This window comes from Empidonax traillii, unplaced genomic scaffold (assembly GCF_003031625.1).
Source record: "Empidonax traillii isolate 1590-97213 ecotype Southwest subspecies unplaced genomic scaffold, ASM303162v1 scaffold2385:size25366, whole genome shotgun sequence".
NCBI classification, from domain to species: Eukaryota; Metazoa; Chordata; class Aves; order Passeriformes; family Tyrannidae; genus Empidonax; species Empidonax traillii.
The window spans coordinates 1,584-24,772 of record NW_020957578.1 but is presented as its reverse complement, the minus strand read 5'-3'; the positions used below and the strand labels follow the sequence as shown (position 1 = coordinate 24,772).

Genomic DNA, 23,189 nt, shown 5'->3' with positions numbered 1-23,189 from the left:
GCAGAAACACAGAACCCCAGAATTATTGGGGTTGGAAGGACCTCTGGGGATCACCCAGAGCAGGTGACACAGGAGCTCATCCGGCTGGGGTTGGAATGTCTCGGGAGAGGGACACTCCACACCTTCCCTGGGTAGCTGTTCCAGAGCTCCACGGAAGGAAGTTCTTCCTCATGTTGAGGTGGAACTGGTTGTGTTTTATTTATGGCCGTTAAGCAGAGCTAATTAATCAGATCCCAGCCCGTGATCCGGGTACAGCAACAACCCTGCTGTGTTTTCCTGGCAGGTGGAGCAGAACTGGGCGACGCTCCAGGGGGGTGAGATGACCATCCAGACGACGCAGGCGTCGGAGGCCACGCAGGCGGTGGCGTCGCTGGCGGAGGCAGCGGTGGCAGCGTCCCAGGAGATGCAGCAGGGAGCCACTGTCACCATGGCCCTCAACAGGTATGGGGGCACCTCCAGGCTCTTCATTCCCCTCTGGACAGTCTTAAGAGAGGCTTTTCTGTAGGGAATTCCTGGGCCAAGCATTGTCCAGGGGTCTGCAGGACAGGTCCTGATTCCTGCTCCCACTTCAGGCTCAGAGTCTCCTCCACAGCCTCCATCTGTGGGGTTTCTCCTAAAGGTCTTTGGGGGTTTTTCCCAAATGTGTTTCTGAAGTAGAATCTTAAGAATCATAAGGTTGGAGACGACGGTGTCCAACCATCCCCCAGCACTCCCAGGGCCACCACTGCCCCAGGTCAGGAATTTTTAATCACTGCTGAGCAGATACTGTTGAAAAAGGAAGTTGAATCTTGGGAATTAGAGGGAAAGGCACACAGGACAAGCCAGGATTAGGCCTCTGGACTAACTTGTGGCATCTACATCTGGAATAGTGCGAGAAGTGGTCACTCCCCTTGAACAGGAAAAGTCTGGGAAGGACAAGAGTGATCAAAGCCCAGGGATAATCCATTCCACAGTCCTCTTCAGCTTGGGAAGGAGGTTACTGGAAGTCTATGAAACCATGAGGAAAACAGAAGGGGAACAGTTCTTTTCTGTCCCTCACAACATCAGGCCAAAGGGCCGCCCAGCCAGGCCTGGGCAGGAGCTGGTGCAGAACCATCATTCCGTTTTTCTTCTCATTATATGTAGAATTTGTTGCTCCGAGATGCTGTGGAAGCAAAAAGTGTAAGATGGGTTTCCAAGGGGATTAGACAAATCCAAGCTGACGGTGCAGATGCAGCCTCTGGGAAGCTGGGAGGGTGCAGGAAGGAAAGGATCATCTACACTGCTTCCCAAATATCTGCTGCTGGCTGTTCCCACAGCAGGGCTGCTCCAGGAGCAGCCTCTTCGCTGGGATCCTGGGCACAGCCTGTCCCAGTGCCAGGTGACCTGGCAGAGTCAGGGATGAAGGGAATAGCTCTGGAATCTGCAGAGCCCCAGAATGTGCCAAAAGGATGAGTTTTGTACCTCGAACCAGGGGCAGGAAGGAGCCACATGGAACAACCTCTCGGATTGTCCCAAAGTTTTAGTGAACCCCAGGTGAAAGGATGCGAAGGACAGGGATGTTCTAAGACCCCTCCAAACTCAAAAGGGCCACTGGAACCACCTTCTTCCCACGTCATTCCCCCTCCAGTGTAGATTTTCTGCTTCACCTGGGCCTGGGGTGGATTTCTCTTGCCATGCACTGCCCGGTTAAAGTGGAATTGTTTGGTGGGTTTGGTGTTCCTGATCGTCCTCTCTCCCCTCTGTGCCCACAGTGAAGCTGCTGCCCACGCCGTGGCCACACTGGCCGAAGCCACTCTCCAAGGGGGGGGACAGATTGTCCTGTCTGGAGAAACAGCGGCGGCGGTCGGAGCCCTCACCGGCGTCCAGGATGCCAATGGTAAGGCTGCTGGGGACCTGGAATTCCTCTGCTTGCTTTTCCTGGGCTCTCACCTCGAGGGTCTGCCTCTCCTCGTGCTGAAATGCCAGGAGTTTGCTGGTAGCATTTCCAGCTGCAGGTGGTCACTGAGCAGGTTGTGCCTCCAAAGGAAATGGTGGCACTGAGCTCTCGTTTGCTTCCGTGGTGCTGGTCGCTCTGCTCTTCCCTCCTCTTTATCCTTAGGGTTTTTTTTTGGGAAAACTCCTCCCTGTTCTACATCTGCACAGTGCCCAGCACAGGGAGGACCAGCCTCAATCAGCCAACACAACCAGTTGGTGCCACAACAAGCTCAATACCCAAACTCTTCCCCGTGAGACAATGACCAACATTTTATAACCTCCTCATTTCCTTCCCTTCTCAAAACTTTTGTTTTGTGGGTTTGGGGGCTGCTCTTGAGCATCTGTAGCTTTTCTGTTCAGATGAGACCTTCCAGGGTCCCTCAGCTGTCGTTTGCCTCCTGCTTTATTTTCCCATCTTGCCCCCACCATCAATCCTTTAGTTTTAGGGATTCTCTTGTAGCATTTCTCACCTATTGTTTGGAGCCTCTTCTGCCAAGTCTAGTGGCTTTTTGCAGCTACTCAAACTCATCTCCTATTAAAAAAAACCAAATCCATGGAACTTGGTTCAAGGGATGCTGCTGGAATGTGCAGATGTGCCTCATCCACTGCCTCCAGTTGCTCTGAGCTTCTGCCTGACCCTGGAGGTGTCCTGGGAAGGACTGGACGTGGCACTGGGTGCCCTGGGCTGGGTGACTTGGTGGTGTGGGGTCATAGGCTGGACTCGGTGATCCCAGCCTGATCCTGGGATACTTTCCAAGTTCAGAGAAGAAACTCAGTGGTTATTTGGATTAAATGGAAGGAGGTTTGTCAAAATAAGCTCAGAAAGGGCACAGAGGGTGAAGTCCTGAAGAAATGGCACCTTCAAGATGGGGCTGTTTGGGCGTTAATTGTGAGAGGGGGGCCAAGCACAGGAGGTCAGGTGGCACAGCAGTGACTTCCTGCCTTGTCACTTGGCATGGAAAGCAGGAATCTGGTTAGATGAGACCTCGAGGTTGAACTCCATCCAAGCCCTTCCAGATCCTCATCTCGCCGGGCACGTGCTGGTTTTGCAACGTCGGTACATTCAGTTCGGAGCAAAAACTGGGCAGTGGGAGAGGCGTTTGCCTCGGAGTTGGTTTGATTGCCCTGCCGTGCAGTCAGCCAGCCTGAAGAGGGAGCAGGAACGAAGAGAAATGCCTGCCCTGGGAGCTGGGAAGGCATCTGTCAGCGAGGGAAGGGTCAGGGTGCGTCGTGTTCCACTCGCCGGGAGGGCGATAAGTGACGGCTGTTTATCGGAGGGAGGATCTGCCCCTGGATGCTCAAAACCAGCAACTAATCAGCTTTGGCAGGGCACGTGGGTGCCCTTCAGCAGATCTGCACCCCAGCTCCCTCTGGCCTGTTCCCAAAATGCTTTCAGCTCTGGATTCCTCCGGATGCTTCCCCCAGAAACTCACCCTCCCGGAGTGGCTCCACCTCTCTCCCCCAGCTTTAGTATCACTTTAATGCAGGATGCAGGCTGGGCTAGGTTTGGTTGGGTTTTTTTATTATTTTATTTTTTTCCTTTTTATTTTTTTTAGCAGCGGAGTTGGAAGTCAGCTGGGATTTAGAGTGCATTAAGGGGAGAGGCTGCAGCATTTTCCGCCAGCAGAAGCTCGCCCGCAGCCCCTCTCCCGCTTCCCACTCGCCTTCGATTGGCTCTAATCTCCGGTGGCATTAAGGGGAAGGGCTTTGTAGCCCTTGGAAGCGCCGTGCTGGTGGTTGGATTACGTAACCAGCTAATAGATGTCCCTCAGGGATGCGGGAGATGGTGGTATCCATTCCCTCTGTCTCTGTCTGGGGATGGAGAGCAGATGGATCGGCAGCTTCGGCACCGGCAGGAGGATTTATCCTCCTCTGGGCTGGGAGTGTGAGCAGCCTCCTGGACACCCGTTATTTGATGCAGGAGGAACAACCACTCCTTCTGTCCAGAGGAGATGGAACTGGGGGTAATTTGGGACGACTGGTTGCAGGAAGGAGAGAGGGGAGAACACCTCCCAGAGCCATGACAGGATTAAACAGCAGATTCCCCCTGCTCGATGTTGTTTGCAAAGCCTTAACTTGCTGATATTCCCAATAAATGCTTCTCTCCAGGAATGTTCTTACCCTTCTGCAGGGCTTTCCTGAGGAATTCCACTCCCTTACCCACATCACTTTCACTGGAAGGACTAGAAATTTATCCTCATCTTACTGATAGGGAAGAGGAGACAGTGTTTTAACAACCCCCATCCCTGGAATGTCCAAGGCCAGGAAGGGGCTTGGAGCAACCCGGTCTAGTGGAAGGTGTCTCTGCCCACGGCAGCAACTGAAACTGGATGATCCTTAAGGTCCCTTCCCATCCAAACCATTCCCTGATTCCATGGAAATGTATCAGGGTCAGACAAGGTGCTTCGTTGCTGATTTTAACCATTAGATGCAATTATTCTCCTTTATTAGCTTTTCTTTCTGCCTCAGTACGGCACTTTTCCCACCCATTCTCTGGAGTTATTATCCGAATAATAATTAAGTGGTACAAGAACAACCAAGACAGCTAAAAAGGGGCAACCTGTGCTCATGGATACCTTGGAATCCAGGGCTGGCTGTCTGGATAATCCTGCAGGGAGCTGGGGGACATCCCGAACCACCCAAGGCTGATCTCGTGGTGGGTTCCATTTGCAGCCCAAGGAAACAGGATCCCCTGCTCCCCCTGCAGTGTCAAACTGCCTGAGTGCATTATGGTTTCCTGGCTGCTCCGGAGCATCTGCTGGGAGCCGGGATGCGGGAACCGCTGACCCCACGGCTGGAGGCTCAGATGGTCCCTCCTTAAGTGGTTGGCATTAAACCAAGGAGTGCTCAGAGCCAGTGCAGGGGGGGTGGCAGCGCCTATCCCTCCAGCTGGATGGAGAAGGGGAAGCTCTGAGCTCTGGAGCTGCTGTGGGAGTGGAGCAGGGAACTCGATGGGGAAGGAGCGGGGCCGGAGCGTCCCCATCCCACAGCCCTTGGTTTGCCATTGATCCAAGAGCTGCCAGGGCCACGGGCTTCCCGGCTGCTCCCTGAAATATTGATGAGGCTGCTGCCTGCAAGGACAGCTCAGGGCCAGGGCAGAGCTCCGAGCTGTTCTGTCCAGGGAAAGGAGCCTGCATGGGCTGTTCTGCCCAGGGAAAGGCCTCGGTGCCCCACGAGTCCGGGGTTGCTGTGGCCTGGGGCAGTGTGGGGCCTTGTGGAGGTGAGAGGGTGCTCCAGGCTCCGGCTGGGATTCAAACAGGCCATGGGAAGAGCAGGGGAAGATGTGGGATCGAGCCGTGAGCAGGGAGGTAATTTCACAGAGCTGAGCTCGGCACAGCCAGAGATCCAGTGGATCCTTGTTTGTCCCCCTGGGCCTCACCTGCAGCAACAGGTCCCCGGAGCACATTTTCCTGATGTATCCCCTCCCTGTGCCGCTGGAGATGCTGCTGGGAGCACGGCTGAGGAGCCCACCGTGAGCCTTGCCCTCTTCCACCCCAAAAGTCATCCAAAAAATCCAACCCCAGCTCTCCCCACGAGCCAGGGGGGCCGTGCTTAGGGCTGGGGGTGAGGCAGGATTTGTGCTGGGAAGAGCATTAGGGCTCTGACGTGGGCAGGGGGGGATTAACCAGCTCCCTGCTTTCGCAAGCCGGGGGGTGCGGCGTCGGTCCAGGAGCGCATCTTCCCAGTTAGTGCGGGATAAACGAGCTGCCCATGGAATTTAGGGAACCTCCCACCCAGAATGACTGCTCCAGGGGGTGACTTGGGGCTGGGAAGAGGTTTGAGTGCTGGGAAAGCCTCAGTCCTGGCTGAGGCTGCCGAGCTTCCCACACAAAACCCGCGAGGTGTCAGGTGGGAACCTGTCCCCACCCTCGGCTGCGCAGATGGGAGACGGGGAATCCTCCTCCTGGCAGGCCTGCAGCGTGGATCCCGATCCCACACGGCTCTGGGAGGGCTGTTTACAGCTGGAAACACGTCCAGGAGGGGAAGGCAGGCAGCAGGATCCTGTTCTCCTGGCTTTGGGCTGCCTCAGGATAGGGACACAGAGCCTCTGGGAGCTGGTTCTGTACAGGAGGAAAATAATCATAAATTAAGGGGGGAGGCTGAGAGGCTGCAAATGTCAGGTTTCTAAAAGCACTGTTTTCTGATTTTCCTGTTGGATCTCCTTTTTTTAGGGAAAGTGGAGCCAAATGAGTCGCTAGCAGCTTGGCAAAGTGCAGATCAGCTTGCTTACATCGAGGAGGACAGGAAGGGAAGAGTCAAGCTTGTTATAGGGCCTTCCTTGTGGGAAGAGAATTTTTTAATGGAGGTTTACCCTGAAACAGGTAGGATTTATTCCCAATGTGAAGGAAAGGTGAGGAAAATCAGTTTGGCAGATGTGTTTCAGAGGAAAAGGTTGGAGAGATGCTGGCAGCCAACAAGGAAAGCTAAAAGGGATGAGTGGGGAATTCCTGGATTCACTGAGCAGCTCCAGGAACAGGGAGAGGTGTTTCCTAGAGGACAAACTGCTGTGCAGAAATGCATCATTATCAGCAACGGGGCCTTGATGGACTCTAAAATACCTTGGCATAAGCCTCAGTTATGAGCTTAACCTGTGTCAAGTCTGGGTCTGTTCTCCCAGGGAACAAGGGACAGGACCAGAGGAAACGGCCCCAAATTGCACCAGGGGAGGTCCAGGTTGGATATCAGGGAAAATTTCTCCGTGGAAAGGGTTGTCAGGCACTGGAAGGGGCTGCAGGGGTGGAGTCCCCCATCCCTGGAGGGATTTCAAAGCCATATGGATGTGCCACTCGGGGACACGGGTCAGTGGTGGCCTTGGTGGTGCTGGGGATGGTTGGACTTGATCTGGGAATTGCTTTCTGACCCTGATGATGCCGGGATTTCAGCACACTCATTGTACCCCATAAAGAGGGGGTACCTGGCTGCCCCTCACCCCCGTGTGCTTCTCCCCGTCAGCTCTGCGTGTGCTGGCACTGTGGCACACTGCAGTGCCAGCAGTCAGGCCTTTCCAAGCGGGACGAGAGCCCAGACATTCCCTGCCCGGAGCCGGGGCTGCTCCACTGGCCCCAGCACTGCCAGCGGGGCCAATTCCCACTGGGGCCAATTCCTACCAGGGCCAATTCCCACTGGGGCCAATTCCCACCAGGGCCAATTCCCACCAGGGCCAATTCCCACTGGCTCTGGCTCAGCCCTGGTGGCTTGTGCTGCTGTGCTGCCTGATGGCTGGGCACTGATCCTGGGCTGTCCCTGTGCCTCGGAGCTGTCCCTGTGAGGGGCTGTCTGGGCTGTCCCTGTGCCTCAGGGCTGTCCCTGTCACTGGGGCTGTCCCTGTCACTGGGGCTGTCCCTGTGCCTCAGGGCTGTCCCTGTCACTGGGGCTGTCCAGGCTGTCCCTGTCACTGGGGCTGTCCCTGTCACTGGGGCTGTCCCTGTCACTGGGGCTGTCCCTGTGCCTCAGGGCTGTCATCACGGGCCCCATGCAGCTTTGCCCGGCCTGATCCTGGGACTGGTGACGAGGCGGCTGCGCTGCCGATTAGGATTTGTCTGCCCACCAACGGCGGCTAAAAATAGTGGCTCGGGGTGGCTGTTCCTGGGGATTCTCGGCTTTTGGGGCAGGGAAACCTCGTTTTAGTCACTTTGTTTAGCCTGGGGGAGAGAAGGCTCCGGGGAGGCCCTCTAGCAGCATTTCCAGCATGTAAAGGGGGCTTGTGGGAGGCTGGAGAGGGACCTTTCCTGAGGGCATGGAGTGACAGGACAAGGGGAAAACAGCCTTGAGCTGAAGGAGGGCAGGCTTAGATGAGATATTAGGAAAAAATTCCCTGTGAGGGTGGGCAGGCCCTGGCATAGGTTGGCCAGAGAAGCTAAGGCTGCCCCTGGATCCCTGGAAGTGTCCAAGGGCAGGTTGGATGGGGCTTGGAACAGCCTGGGCCAGTGGAAGTTGTTGGGGCTGGAACTGGATGATCTTTAAGGCCCCTTCCAACCCAAACCAATCTGCAATTCTTGGAGACAAATATTTGGGTATGATGAATGTGTGACACCCACAGTCTGGGTGGGCCACAGGCCCCTCTCCTCTTGGCAAAGGGGACGGTGCTGGAAGAGCACAAGGAGAGGGGGTTTGTACCCCTGTCCTGCATCCAGGTGTCACGTGGAGTCTCCAGGCTGCTCTTCAGCTGTGACACAAGGGCAGCAGCCTGGGGAGACACCAGGAGTGGCTCAGTCCTGGCCTGATCTGCTGCTGCCCCCAAAAGCCTCTGCCCTTTCCTTCCCTGCCGGTCCCCGAGAGGGATCCGCTCCGTTCAGGGCAGGGCGTCCCCCCCAAGCCCTTTGCTGCTTCAGCCCCTCCACAATTCCTGCCAGCCCCCTTGCCTTCAGAGAGTTTCCATCCACAAACGAGCTGTGCCCTGTCTGGCACCGTGTCCCTGACCTCAGAGCATCTCCAGCACCTCCCCTGCCCTCCCCATGTCCCTCCCCTGCTGTCCCGAGGCAGCTGAGGCTCCCCAGCTGTCACAGCCGAAGCTGCCCCGGTTTAAGCACAGGCCATTTACCTTCCACGTGTCCTGAATTAGGGGGAATGGACAGGAGGGCTGGGCCTGTTTAAAAATTAAAGCTGATTACAGGGCATTAACATTACATTTAAAGGAATAGACAGCAGCCTCCTCTCTCCCTCAGCACAGTTGCAATATGTTCCCTTTTGTTCTGGGCTGGGAGAGGGAAGGGAGCAGGATTTCTTCTTCATCCATCAATTTTAAAAGAGGAGCTGCCTGGTGTCTGCTGCAGGACTCTGAGGCAGTTGTGGTCTGGCTCTGCCTGGAGCAGTTCCAACCCCTGAGATCCCAACAGGAAGCCAAAGTCCTATTGGCTGACCTTGAATTTCCCCTGGAACATCCAGATGACCTGGCACTGCTCATTGATCCATCCCCTGAGTTGTCTTGTTGGGAAACTCCATATCTGAGGGATCCCTGTTGTTTTAGAATTTACACGGTGACCCCTCATCACAAAACAGCCGTAACGTGGTCTGGCTGGGAGCACCCTGAATGGAAGGGATGCTTTAGGAATTCCTGGGGGGTCAGGCTGGACTGGGAGCCTGTTTGTTTGGATGTATTTGTGTGATACTTGTCCAGGTTTCTGCTCCTTCATCCCACAGTCCCCCAGTAATCCACGTGGCTCCCGAAGGAGCTGCTCAGGGCAGGATGGGCCCTGAGAGGAGTCCTTTGGGCAGGTGAAATAAGAGATTTATAGTCACTGGATCTTGCTTTCCTTCCTTTTCCAAGAAGTCAGTGCTCAAGGGAGACCTGAGAGCCCCTTGCAGGGCCTGAAGGGGCTCCAGGAGAGCTGGAGAGGGACTGGGGACAAGGGATGGAGGGACAGGACACAGGGAATGGCTTCCCAGTGCCAGAGGGCAGGGACAGATGGGAGATTGGGAAGGGATTGCTGGCTGGGAGGATGGGCAGGCCCTGGCACAGGTTGGGCAGAGAAGCTGTGGCTGCCCCTGGATCCCTGGGAGTGTCCAAGGGCAGGTTGGAGCACCCTGGGCCAGTGGAAGGTGTCCCTGCCCATGACAGGGGGTGACACTGGATGGGCTTTAAGGTCCCTTCCCACCCAAACCATTCCATGATCCTGTGATCTCTTAGTGAGACTTTTCATTCCACTTCACCATCACCAATGTTCACATTAAATTCTGGGTGTTTTTTCCAGGTTATGATGAGGAAATCTCCACCAACCTGGCTTAGAGAGCCCCATTCTGAGGCCCTGGGGGGCCTGGGGGTGTCAGGGCATGTGGTCCTTTGGTTACAGCAGCTTTTGGGGGTTTCTGCAAGAGGTGGGGATTTTAATCCTTGGACAAGCTTCTCCCTCAAAGAGCTGTAGTTGAACCCAGTCAGGAAAGGAATGGCAGGCAGGGCGGTCAGCAGGACAAACATTTCCTTGCTTGCCGCTGTTTCCAGCCCAGGAATCAGGATGGGAAGGGATGGAGGGATTTCTGGAGGGTGTCTGTGAGCACTGATCCCAGGGGGTCAGTGCCCTGGCCCAGACTGGGATAGGGAAGTGCTCTCTGACCCACCACAGATGCTGCTGAGTGCTTTTCCAGGCTTCCTCCTCCTCCTCCTCCTCCTCCTCCTCCATGCTTAACCCAGCCTGGTTCAGAGCTCAACCAGCAGAGCTTCTCCGTGGGGTGCAGATGGGGTGGTGGAGCTCCTGGCAGGACCAAGGCTGGGGAAAGCAGCTTTCTCCTGGACACATCCGTGCTGGAAGAGCTCAGTGTGGAGCTGAGCGTTCAAACCCAGGGCTGTTGAACCAGGGGGGTGGAAGATTAGGCTGAGACTGAAAGCAGGTTCTGCTTTGCTGCTCCTCTCTCAGTGCTCCAGGGATGGAGCTGACGTGGGATGGGCTCTGCCTGCAGGAACCACCTATTCCAAACTGTGTGGCAGCTTCCTGAGCCCACCTCTGGAAGGGTTCCCAGCTTACCCAAGGACACCTTCGTGGTGCTGGCACAGCCTGTGCTGACCCTGCTCCTCCAGGCAGTCCCAAAGGACAGGTCCCAGCTCATTTTTCCTGGGAGCCGCTTCCCAGAGCGGAGCAAAACTCGTGTCTCGAGGTTAGGGCATGGCTTCTTCAGCTGCTCCCACGTGCCCCCTCGCTGCCAGGGGGTGAGGGTGGGGCGTGGTCCCTGCTGGGGGCAGCTGGAGCATCTTCCAGTGCACTTTTTTCCCTGCTTAGGGAAGCAGCACCACCTGGTCCCCACCCGTGCTGTGATGGGACCACAGGCAAAGCTGGGGGTGTCAGTGCTCTCTCCTACCTGTGATGGGACCACAGGCAAAGCTGGGGGTGTCCGTATTCTTTCCTGCCTGTGCTGGGCTCCTTTTGCCCCTTGAACCATTCCAAGGGCTCTGGGAAGCGAGGGAGCAGCCTGTGATTCCACTGAATCAGGGCAGATGGAGAGGGGCTCCCTAATCCCCCCTCCCTGCAGCCCCACGTGGGGCAGGGCTGGGCTGCAATCTGCTGTTTCATCACAGCAGGGCCCTGTTCCTGCCTCCCCCTGTGCCCACGGGCTGGGCTGGGCTGGGCCTGCCCACCCTCACTGCAGAGCTGTGGAAGATGGTGCCTGTTTGGGGTGGCTGGAGGCTCCTCTGCCCCCCGGGGCAGTTTGGGAGCTCCGGGCCCTTAGTGGCTGTGGGTGAGTGGAGAGTGCAACCCGATCCAAATGGGAAGCTGGCTGGAATCCCAGCAAGCTGTTCTGGCTGGGGGGGGCATCCCAGGAAGTGAGATGGGCTTTGGGAACTCTCCCCCCACCCCCAGGCACCCAGTGGAAGGAGAAGCACCCTATCTGGGAGTTGGGGCTTCCCCACCTCAGTTCCTCCGAGCTCTGAGGTTTTCTGCCTCTTGCCCTCGTGTTTTAGGTCAGAGTTTCCTCCCTGTGGAGCTACCTGTGGTTTCTGTTCTCCCTCACGTCCTGCTCCCCTTTGGACTGGGCATTCCCACTTCCTGGACATCTCCAATCAGCTCAGGATTTGCTTCCCTTGCCTTAGGAAGCGCTCAGCCCCTCTTCCCAAGCTGCTGCTTCAGCAGGGTCTGCCCTCCTCAGTTCCTCTGTTGCTTTTTCCAGAGGATCCCTCTGTGCCTGGATTTATCCTCTTTGCTGGATCTCCGGAGCAGGGGCTGATTTCAGAGCCTAAAAGCACAGCTCCATGTGTCTGGTGCCTCTGGGGCACAGTGAAGAGCCCTGTGCTGCATCCTCGGGGCTGGAATGTTGTCCTTGCCCACCAGCCCTGCTGAAAACAGCCGGGTTAATTCATTGCCCTCAGTGGCTCCACTGAACTTTCTGATTCCCAAGTGAAACTCCTTCCTCTTCACCAGCCCTGCTGTTCAGGTTTGGGGGTTTGGAGAGGACATTTCCTGCCAGGGGACTGACCTGGGTGTGCTTTGAGGTTGTGCAGGGGGTGCAGCTCCCCCTTGGTGTCTCTGGTTGGTGGCACTGGGGTGGCCTTGTCCGGAACACCGGTGGGCACACGAGCAAGGGAAGGTCAGTCTGGCACTGCAAGGATTTTTCCAGCTTCCAGCCCTTTGACTGGAGCCTGGGAAATGGCAGCACGAGGTAGAACACTGGGATATCCCTCCTTGGTGAGCCCAGGCTGGGCAAAGGGCTGGAAGGTAAAAGCACCTCTCCCTGCCCTCTGGTGAGTGGGGATCGCTCTTCCCGCTGCCTGGGGCGTCCCTTTGGGAAGGAGCTGGCAGGGATGTGTTTGTCCCTGCAGGCCCCTGTCTCCCAGTGACCTTCTCAGCCCAGGGAGACAGCTTGGCTTTGCTGTAAAGCAGCTCATGTGACGGGGTAATCCGCAGCCAGGAAACAGCTGGGCAGGAGGATCCCGGGGAATCGCCCTATTTTCCCTGCGCTGCCCAGCCAGGCCGGAGCAGGAGGGTGGCTCCTGCTTCCCGGGAATGGCTGCTGTCAGTTTGGCTGCAGGAATCCACCAGCTGATGGCTCTGGAGCCACAGAAGCCAGGTCAGGAGCACCACACGTGCTTCCAGGAGGTGCTTCCGTGGAGCTGCCAGACAGGCTCCAGGAATTACAAAAAGCCATTTCTCCTCAAGTGCTTTCCTCTGAATTTTTTCCTAAACCAGATGTGGTATTTCTAAACCTATATCTGACTTTTTCTTTGCACCCTCCATATCTTTGGGCTTAATTTATTCCCTTGTACAAATTCCTCTCTCAGCAACACGCTCAGGTGTCCCACCCCTTCTGCTCCAGGGACACTCGAGGGACTCTCTGCCTTCCCATGGGAAGTTCAAGTGTGCCCTGAAGGGGACACAGACTCTGAGAAGGGAATGGCTGAGGGAGCACTGGCTTGGAATTGGCTTAAAATTAATCATGGTATTGTTATTCCCATACCTTACAGATCATAGGGAACTTTTCATGCCTGGGGGTTTCCCTCCTTGTTGCCACAGATCCCTGAACTTCCCCACGATTTTAACCTGCAGAACCTCCCAAGGGAAGGTCAGTGAGGGGGTTTTGGTGCTGCCAAGGCCAAGGGGCTGATGACAGGTTCAGACAGGCAGTGTCAGCCTCAGATCCAGGTTCCTGCAGCCCACGGGCAGCAATGATGTCCCTCATTCCCTACAGGAACGAGGTGCCTTTGGTCAGGTGGGCAGAGGTTGCTCTGTAGCCACGGAATGCCAGGGTTTCTCCCCCAGAAACCCCCAGCAGTGTGTCTGGGGCTGCACTAACCTATCCAACCACTGAGACCATCCCTTATTCCATGCAAGTCCCTTCCAGAGGGACCATCTGCTGTCCCTGGCCTGGGACGGAGCTGGATGTGAGGCCTCGCAGTGAAAGGCTCTCTGCTATTCCCCTGAGCCAGCTGATCTCTTCCCTTCCATCCCTTCCCATCAGGAAGGGAAAATCCCCCCAGCTTTGTTCTCCCAAGCATTAGGGGACTTTAATTGGCGAGTGCGGGGTGGGACTGCCGTGTGTCCGTGGAGAACACGGAGCTAATGGAAGTGCAGTTTTATTGCTGGCAGCAATGTGGGAGCTGCAGCTCCTTTGAAGTGCCAGGGATCAGCAGCCTGAGGGGGGGTTGTGTTCGATCCCAGCCCTCAGGGAGTTTGGAAGTGGTGGTTTCCTGCTGCTCCAACCCACGGATGCAGCACTGCAGCCTGGACCAAATCTGCTCTGAGGTTCCTGCTGTGTCTTCCTTGCCAAAACAAAAACATCTGGGTTGCACTTCCCAGTAGGAGTTGAGTGTTGAGAGGTTTGGAGTGCTGTGGGAGGTGAACAAGGCTGGGATTTGGGTGGGTATTGGGGTCTGTGTGTCAGGGATGGGCTCTGGCACTGCTGGATCTGCGGTCAGAGCCAGGGCGTTCCCACAGCCAGCAAGGGCAGCTCCAGCCTGAGGATCATGGAATCACAGCCAGGGCATTCCCACAGCCAGCAAGGGCAGCTCTGACCTGAGGATCATGGAATCAGAGAATCACAGATGATCCTCTCCAGCCACCACAGCTCCTCTCCCTCTCGGGAAGCGTTTCCAGCCTGTTCTGCCCTGCCCTGGGAAGCGACAGGAAAAGCTGTTGCACAAACAGCCCCTTGACTCTCCTCATGAATTTTATCCACGTGGGTCCACGTGCCACAAGTCTCCCTGCCACAGGGACAAAACACCTGGAAAAGCCCTGCTTAGGGCAGACAAGCTCATTCCTCCCCTGCCCCATCCTGGCCTTCTCCTGGCATTCCAAGAGTCTCCCTCCCGCCCGTCCCACCCAGCTTGGGCCCTGCCCGGGTGCTTCAGCCCCCAGCCCAGAGTCCAAACTTCTTCCTCTTTAGCAGCAGCTGGGCAGAGCTGAGAGGGGAGGAACCTGCCAGAGGCAGCAGCATCCCAGGAACGAGTGTTACCAGGAGAGACAGGGAGCTGGGAACCCATCCCAGCTGCTGGGCAGCGGGAGACGGTGGGGTGAGGAAACAGCAGGAATGTGGAGCGTAAAAACCTGCTCTTGGCAGAGCCTGGGACACGTTCCCACTGTGAGCTGTTGCTGAGGATGGGGCAGGTCCTGCAGGTGCCAGACAGGCCCCTTGTCCTGTAAAAGACCCCAGAGCTCCGTGACGCCGTCGCGACAGGTCCGTGTGGCAGGGATGCTCTCAGAGCTGGATTTGGAGGATGTGCTTTGAGGAGGAGGGCAAAAGGACCCTCTGGGGCTGTGGCCAGCCCCTCTCCCCCCTGTGAGATAAAGGGGACTTACCTGCTGGTGGCTGGAGCAGCAGCCAGTGCGTGGGGAGGCTCGGGCACACACACCAGAGCTGCAGCTTCCTGTGTCTGCAGGGGAAAGCTTGGAGCGCCTTCCCAAAGGATCCTCCTGCTCCAGGAGCTGTGCTGGGAATTCAGCACCTCTGGTGGGTTAAGAATTCCCTGGAGAAGAGGCACCAATGGGACACTGGGGGAAGAGAGCCCGTGGGTTGGTGTGAATGTGCCCTGTGTTGTAGTTCCTGCGGAACGAGGCAGGAAAACGCTGGGGAAATGGCTTTTAGCTGGAGCCAGGGCCTATCTGGTTACAGATTGCCTTCCTGCAGGACAATGCCTGCTTTATCCCCGTGTGCTGAGAGCTCTGGAGTGCCTGGTAATGTCCCTGTTCACATGGGATCCATCAGCTCCGCACCGGCTGAAGCTCCACCAGATCCAGAGCCCTGAAATCCATGGAGCTCCTGCCAGGGCCTGCATTTCAGGAACTTTCCAGCCTCGTGCTCATGGGATACAGGGAGATCCCACTTGGGCAGCTTTTCATTCATCTGTCATCCCTCTACCCCAGGAATTATGGAGAGTTTTACTGGAAGTGGCCCGAGCTGCTCCGTGGGGGATTCTACTCCTCTCATTTCTGGGCCAATTAAGTAATTCATTTAAATATATGTAAAATACAGCACAAATATCTTATCCTCACCTCCCACTTCACCTGCTGTTTGCACACACAGTGCTCTGTGCAGTCAGGAACCTCTCAGTTAACCTGCCTGATGTTGGGGTGTTCCTCGCCTGTGGAATTCCCCCAAGAGGGTGGATTTGCTCTGGATACATTAATTACCCCACTTAACTGGAATATTTGCCCTTTCCTCAGCCTTTTCCACGTTTTATTGTCAGGCATCCTGACAAGTGGTACAACACTCGGGCAGTTCCCTGCCCTCCTTCCCCCCTGCAATTAAACCCCACAGAAAATACAGGGCACTAAAAGCTGCTTTAAAAAGGGGGGTAAGAATCAGTCTCAGCATGCACTTTTTCCCCTGGAAAATGTGGATGTAAAAGCACAGCAGGGAAGTCAGGATTTATGGAAATGCATGACAGGTTGTTCAGAATCTCAGTCGGGTTTAACCCTTGATTTTTGAGAGCAGGAGCAAACTAATTTATTCTCAGGTGTTTCTTATCCCTAATTCCTGAAGAGCTGGGCATGGACAAGCCCCGTCTGCTCCATAATTTTTCTTGGCAGGAAATGGGCTGTGAGGGAAGCCAGGCCTGAGTGGAGCAGGGCTTGGGGGGGTTGCTGCTCTCCCTCTATTTTTATCGGTGTTTCCTGCGTGGATGATGGAGCAGGATGGGTTTTTAATCCTCTCAGGTGTGCCCCGTGCCCAGAGCAAAGCCAGCTCATCACGGGGGCTTAGGGGGGTTATCCACTAAGCTCCCATCCCTGGAGCCCAGGGACAAGCTCCTCTCCACAGGTAGACACACCCCTGGCCTGGGAGGAGATGATTCCCTGTCTGTGTCACATGGTAGGTCATCCCCTCCAGCATCGGAGACTCCTGGAAATCAGGAATTCCAGCCTTGTGTTTTGGTCTCAAAGTGCTGCAACTTAAAAAGAACTCCCTGGCCCCTCCCCAAAAAATCCCTAAATACAAAAAAATCCCTGTGGAAATCAGAAATTCCAGTCCCATGTAACTTCAAAAGAACTAAAAAAAAAAAAAAAAAACACAACAACAACAACAAAACTCTAAATACAAAAAAAAACTCTCCTGAAAATCAGAAATTCCAGCCCCATGTAACTTAAAAAGAACCCCTCCAAAAAAATCCCCACATACAAAAAAAAAAAACCTCTCCTGAAAATCAGGAATTCCAGCCCCATGTAACTTAAAAAGAACTCAAAAAAAAAAAAATCCCTAAATACAAAAAACCCCCTCCTGGAAATCAGGAATCCCAGCCCTGTGTTTTGGTCTCAAAGTGAGGCAACTTAAAAAGAAAGAACTCAAAAAAAAAAAAATCCCTCAACACCCAAAGCAAATCTCAAAAACTCAAAGCCCCTCAAAAAAGATCTGGAAGAAAAAAGGAAGATTCAGGTAAAGATGTTCCAGATCTTGGCTGAGCTTTGACCCTCGCAGGGAGGAAGGAAACGGGAATGGTGGGATGAGCTGCCCTCTCCCAGCTGGAGAAGGGAGCTGACATTTGGAGACAGATAAAATCCAGGCATCCAAAATGAGAGGGAAGAGCTCATTGTGAGAGATCCAGAGGAGCCAAGGAATCACCCCGGGGATCCCTGAGGTTGGAAAAGCCCTCCCAGCCCATGGATCCCCCCTGTGCCCCATCCCCACCTTGTCCCCCAGCCCAGAGCACTGAGTGCCACGGCCAGGCCTGCCCTGCAAAGCTCAGGGGAGATGAAGTGCCTGGCAGGGTTGGGCAGGGGGTGACACCAGGACAGGCTGAGGGACCGGGCACGGTGGCTCCAGGGTTGTCCTTCCTGCCTCTCTGCTGATGGGAATGTTGCACCTTTTGTGTCCTGTGTTTACCTCCTGTTCCCAGGACGAGTCAAGGTTATGGTGTCACCTCAGGTGCCTCTTTAAATTGCTCCTTGCTGTGGTTTTGACCAGAGTAGCTCTTGCAAAGACAGGTGATGGGGGATCTTTGCAGACTGGAGGAAAAGCCTTTGTGTTTGGAGCTGAGCTGGCACAGAGGGTCTGTGGGGAAGAGCTGGGACTGCTGTGTGCCTGGAGAGTTCTCAGGGTGTCAACTGAGGGGCTTAAAAACCCCCTCAGACAGGCTTTTTGTGATTTGTCACCGTCACAGAATCGGGGGATGGTTTGGGTGGGAAGGGACCAAAGATCATCCAGTTCCAGCCCCAGCACCTTCCACCATCCCAGGCTGCTCCAAGCCCCGTCCAGCCTGGCCTTGGACACTTCCAGGGATCCAGGGGCAGGATTTTCTGATGGGGAAAATCCTTCCAATGATCTGATTTGCGTCAGTCCTTGATGCTCATGCAGGTGAGGGGGTGGGAGGTGGGGGTTGAGCCTTCACAGGACAGTTCAGCTGCTCTCAAACAAGGAGTTCAGGGATGTCTGGTGCTTCCCCTGTCCCCTCTGAGTGGGGTGGTGTTCCTGGAGTGCCTGATTCCTGCGCTGGGCGTTGGGCTGAGATCCCATCCGTGGTGTCCCCGCAGCACCTCGTGTCTTGAGGGACACTTTGGGTTTGGTGGGTTCTTCCTCTCCATGGTCAGAGGGGTTTTTTCACTGACCTCGCACTGAGCTGCTGGCTGGGGTTTTCCCCACCTCTAATACCTAGTGCAGCTTTCCCTGCTGCATCTCCAGCTCATCTTGCTCTGTCCCATGGAAAAACTCTCGGAAAAGACCGTTATTCCCTGCTCACCTGCAGCAGCCTGGATGTATTTAAATGTGGGAATGCAGCTCTTCCCTTCTGCTGCCCACTGAGGGCAAACATTGTGGGTTTGGGGGTCCCTCCAGCTTGATTCTAATTTATTTTTTCATTTCCCTGCTCAGTTCTTTGCATTGCATTACAATTCTCCTGTCCCTGAGAATTCCCCCATCTCATCCTCCAAAGTCACCCTTGCTCCTGAATTGTAGGTGGGGATGGGATGGGATCTCCTGAACTGTGTGCTGGGGCATTCCTGAGCACGGGAATCTGGGCTGGGTTCCTCAGGCTGGTGCCTGGGCAGGAATATCTGCAGGGCAATGGCTCAGCAGGTCATGCTGAGCACAGTCCTGCTGGTTTCCCTCAGTGAGAGCTGAGGAGATGGACACAGAGCCCTCTGAGTGAGCCGTATGTCAACAGCCAAGGGAGTCCAGTGGGAAATTCCACACTCTCTTTAGCCTTTCCCATGGTTGTGTGAGCACTGTAAGGCCTTCAGAGCTCTAACAGGGACTCAGAGACTTCAGTCTCTCCCTCCTGGCCCTGGCAGGGGTTGCAGAAGGTCAGAGCAGACACCCTTCAGCCCTGTGGTGTCCAAGGTGTGCCCACCTCGGCATCCAGTCCATTGGGAATGCCTCTCCCTGCTGCTGGCTGTGCTTCTGGACACCCTGGATCTCAGGAGCAGCACCAGCTGTGCTGCCCCTGGCTGTCCAATTCCAGGGAATTGGGATCATCAGTGCCAGTCCCTGCCCTGCTCTAACCCCTCCTCACCCTAAACCTGCTCACAGCACGTGCAGCACGGACAAGTCCCCAGCTATTGTGTCCCCCACTCCCAGTCCTTCCAGACATGGAATCCTGTCCTGCTCAGGGACACAGGACACTCTGTCTTCTCCCTGCTGTCTTAGGCTGAGTCCATCCTTATCTCCTGTTCAGTGCCTGGTGGTTTAAAGTGGCTCAGGCCATGGAATGCTGGGATGGTTTGGGTGGGAAGGGACCTTACAGCCCATCCAGCTCCAACCCCAACACCTCCCACTATCCCAGGCTGCTCCAAGCTCTGTCCACCTGGCCTTGGACACTCCCAGGGCTCCATGGCCACGGTCTGTGCTGCTCAGGGTGTGATCCATCAGCTCTGCTGTTGTCCCTCCCCAGGCAGGAGGTCTGAGCTGTCCCTGATCCCATGGGATCTCTGTTCCCTGCCTGTTCCTCGCAGCGCTCCCTCCACAGACACGCAGCTTCCCAAAGACTCGGGACTTTTGTGTCTAATGGATTTCCTGGGTTTAATACAATTGAAAGGGTCTGAAATCCACGCTTTAGATTAACATATGCCAGCTAGATTAGGGCTAATCAGGGCACAGGTCTGAGCAGATGCAGCGCGGGGCCAATCCCAGACCTGATTACGGCATCTCGGCACTCTAATCGTGTCCCTCCCAAGGGCGATCAGCTCTGCCCTAATGCCCACAGACTTCCCAGCCCTCTCCTCCTTCGGGTTCTTCCCACCCCTGGCAGGAAGGTGGCTACGTCAGAGCTGAGGAGATTTGCTTTAATCCCTGGCAGAAAGGGATCTGTGCGGCGCCGTCTCTCACGGACACTTCCCCGCTCTTCCGGGCGCTCCAAGACGTGGCCAGACCTTGGCTGAGTTCATCAGCCTTTCCAAAAAAAACCCCATCCAGTTGGGTTGGGCCTCATGGGTTCCTTCCAGCTCAGAATGTTCTGTGACCCTTCAGGTCTCCCCATCACCCATTTTTGGCAGTGCTCAGCCAAACCTTGGTTGAATTAATTCGGCCTTTCCCAAAAAAACAACCCCCTTGGGTTGGTCCTGGTGGGTCCCTTCCAGCCCAGCGGATTCCGTGATCCCTCAGGTGTCCCCATGACCCGTTTTTGGCAGCGTGGAGGGGCCATGCCTGTGTCTGTGGTCCGTGGGGCTCGTGGTGACTCTGTGTCCCTCAGGAGTTCTGTGTCCATGTGTCCCTCGGGAGCTCTGTGTCCATGTGTCCCTCAGGAGCTCTGTGTCCATGTGTCCCTCAGGAGCTCTGTGTCCCTCAGGAGCTCTGTGTCTGTGTGTCCCTCAGGAGCTCTGTGTCCCTCAGGAGCTCTGTGTCCGTGTGTCCCTCAGGAGCTCTGTGTCCATGTGTCCCTCAGGAGCTCTGTGTCCATGTGTCCCTCAGGAGCTCTGTCCGTCTCCTCCGGGTTCGCAGCCCCACGGGCTCAGTTGGTTCGTTGGTCTGGAGGGGGAATTTGAGGTGCATCCCAGGCCAAATGCCCACGTCCTGCTTAAACTGGGACGTGCTGCCTTCTCCCGAAGGCCCTGGTGGGAGATTCGCTCCAGGAGGGATGAGCCCCAGCTCTCCTTCCAGAGTTTTGTTCCCTAAAATTCTTCCTGGAAGCACCCTGGGAGCCTGGAACCTTCTCCTGAGGTCAGTGCTGGACCATCCCACCAGGAAAGCAGTTCCTTGGTTGGGCTGGGTATGGATATGATCTATGCCCCCCTCTGGCGTGGGGCAGCCCTGGGGCGTGGGGACCCCCGATGTTCCCCCGTGGAGCCAGGGGAGGTGCCAGCGGAGGAGGGTGCTGGAGGAGCAGCAGGCGCTGGGCCAGCCGGGTCACCCCCCTGGGCAGCACGATTAACTCCTCCTAAGCTTTCCTGTCTGCACACCGAGTTATCCGAGGACACTGCCCAGGCTGTGCCCCCTCAGGCACCCATCAGTGCCCTTGGCAGGGCAGGCTCTGCCCCTGCTGCACCACGAGGGGCTGTCCTGCCTTGTCGGGGGGGCCTCACTCAGGTCGTGCTGTCTGAGCAGGCACTGCCCCCCCGCTGCTGCTGCCGCCTCTGTGGTGACCCCAAAAAGCTGCTTTTTCCCCCAGCAAAGGGGCAGATGTTTTCAGGAATGCCCACATTGCCTCGCTGTTCCCAATCCCCCCAAGGCAGGGGTGGAAGGATGAAGTTTGTCCCCCCAGCCTGCAGGATTTGCCATTCCTGTGCCCTGCCTGGCTCCCTGGGGCTGTACCAGCTCCTTGCTCTTTGCTCCACCTCTTTCCATCGCTCACCTCACAGTAACCCTCGGGGGCCTCCTTGTTTTGTTGTCACCTTGGCTGGGACACAACTGGGACTTCCCTCTGTGCTCCAAAGCTTTCCCAGCTCCAGGGGCATCTCATCCCTTCCTGCAGCTGAGCCACCCTTGGGAAAAAGGTGTTTCCTGCTTTGCCAGACCCATCCATGGTCAGGGAAGGGCTGAAATGGGGGCTGGCTTTGCTTTCTCTCTGTTCTGTGCCAGACACACTATAAATGTGGGAGTGCCTGCAGCTGGTGCCAGGGGCAGGTTTGGCTCGGCCAGGGCTGGTTGGTCCCACTCTGTCCTTTCCCTGTCTCGTGTGAGGGGAGAAGGACCTGGCTGGGATGGAGGGGCAGCTGGAGGAAGGGAATCGTGCTTGGCAGTGGTTGTACAGGAGCCCACGGGCAGGACTGGTGCCTGATCCACAGGGATCCTTCCATGTGCCACCAGGGGGGAGGTGTTGGAGTGACCTGCAGAGTTGCAGGGGGTGGGAGAAGCCAAGTTTATCCCTTCCTCAAGCCCACATTTCCCAGCTCTGGGAAAATCAAGTGGAAGAAGTTTTGGAGGAGTGTTCCTTGGCTGTGGGTGTCACTGGTGGGCTTGGGGGATGTGGGAGAAACACGTGGGAGCAATCCCTGTCTGCAGGAAACTGGGCCTGACAGGGCTGGCTGTGCTGTGCCTGCTGTACCACCCCCAAACACGCCTGCTTTGGGATCCTGCTCCGAAAAGAATCTCATTTCTTTCCTCCTCACCCTTCTTGTCTCTCCCTGCAGCTGCACAGCCCCGGGGTGTGGGCTGAGCTCACGGGGTTCCCCCCAACCCCACCCCAGCCCACCCCTGCTCCCGTCCCACCTGGAAGTCACACATGGAATGAAAAGTCTCACTAAGAGATCATGGAATGGTTTGGGTGGGAAGGGACCTTAAACCTCATCCAGTGCCACCCCTGCCATGGGCAGGGACACCTTCCACTGGCCCAGGTTGCTCCAACCTGGCCTTGGACACTTCCAGGGATCCAGGGGCAGCCACAGCTTCTCTGCCCAACCTGTGCCAGGGCCTCCCCACCCTCCCAGCCAGCAATTTCTTCCCAATATCCCATCTGTCCCTGCCCTCTGGCACTGGGAAGTCATTCCCTGTGTCCTGTCCCTCCATCCCTTGTCCCCAGTCCCTCTCCAGCTCTCCTGGAGCCCCTTTAGGCCCTGCAAGGGGCTCTCAGGTCTCCCTGGATCCTTCTCTTCTCCAGGTGATCCCCCCCAGCTGTCCCAGCCTGGCTCCAGAGCAGAGGGATCCAGCCCTGGGAGCAGCTCCGGGGCCTGCTCGGGCTGCCCCTTCCCCTCCAACCCGTCCCGTGTGGGTTTGTGTCCCCGCAGGGCTCGTGCAGATCCCGGTGAGCATGTACCAGACCGTGGTGACCAGCCTGGCCCAGGGCAACGGCCCCGTGCAGGTGGCGATGGCGCCGGTGACCACGCGGATAGCGGACACGGCCGTCACCATGGACGGGCAGGCGGTGGAGGTGGTCACCCTGGACCAGTGACCTGCAGCAAGTCCCCAAGCCTCTTTACTCGACTGCAGATTTTTTTTTTACTCCTCTCCAGAGATGAAATCAGGTGGCGTTCGGAGTCTCCCAGCTTTGGAAGCATAAAAAAAAAAAAAAAACAAAAAAACAAAAAAACAACAAAAAGAAAAAACAGGTTTCGTTGACCTTTTATTTTTTTTTTTTTTTTGGTCTTTTATTTGTTTTGGTTTGTTTGTTTGTTTGGGTTTTTTTTTTTTTTAAAGGAAAAAAAAATTACTAAAAAAGAAAAACCGAGGAAGAGTCCTGAGATCCTGGCAGAGGATGCTGGTGTAAAAAAGTGCATTTTTTGTAGCGCTGCTCCGCTCCCGGAGGAGCCACATTGTAACTTTTGGCTTCAAAAGAAAACGGAAGCAAACCTTTAGCCCAGTTTTTCAAACCCCCGCCCCATCCCCGGCCGTGGGACGGAGCAGGACGAGGCCGGCGGGGAGCGAGGACAACCCTGGGCTGCCCCGGCCCCTCCCGGGCACGGCAAAGCAGGGACGGATCGCTTTTAATACGGACTTTTGTAGGACAAAAACCC

At 55.9% G+C, this 23,189-nt stretch overlaps 1 protein-coding gene and 1 long non-coding RNA gene across 2 annotated transcripts; both read left to right on the top strand.

Annotated features, from left to right (window-relative positions):
• The first annotated feature begins 262 nt into the window (after positions 1-262).
• LOC114071882 (nuclear respiratory factor 1-like) lies at positions 263-22,637 on the top strand. Its single transcript, XM_027909767.1, has 4 exons — positions 263-441; positions 1,734-1,858; positions 6,129-6,278; positions 22,464-22,637. Exons 1-4 carry the CDS (start codon positions 320-322, stop codon positions 22,625-22,627), a joined length of 561 nt encoding a protein of 186 aa, XP_027765568.1. The 5' UTR covers positions 263-319; the 3' UTR covers positions 22,628-22,637.
• On the top strand, positions 9,738-10,096 carry LOC114071883. Its single transcript, XR_003574104.1, has 3 exons — positions 9,738-9,943; positions 9,992-9,995; positions 10,085-10,096. It is a non-coding gene; the product is annotated as an uncharacterized LOC114071883 (long non-coding RNA).
• Positions 22,638-23,189: the final 552 nt, after the last annotated feature.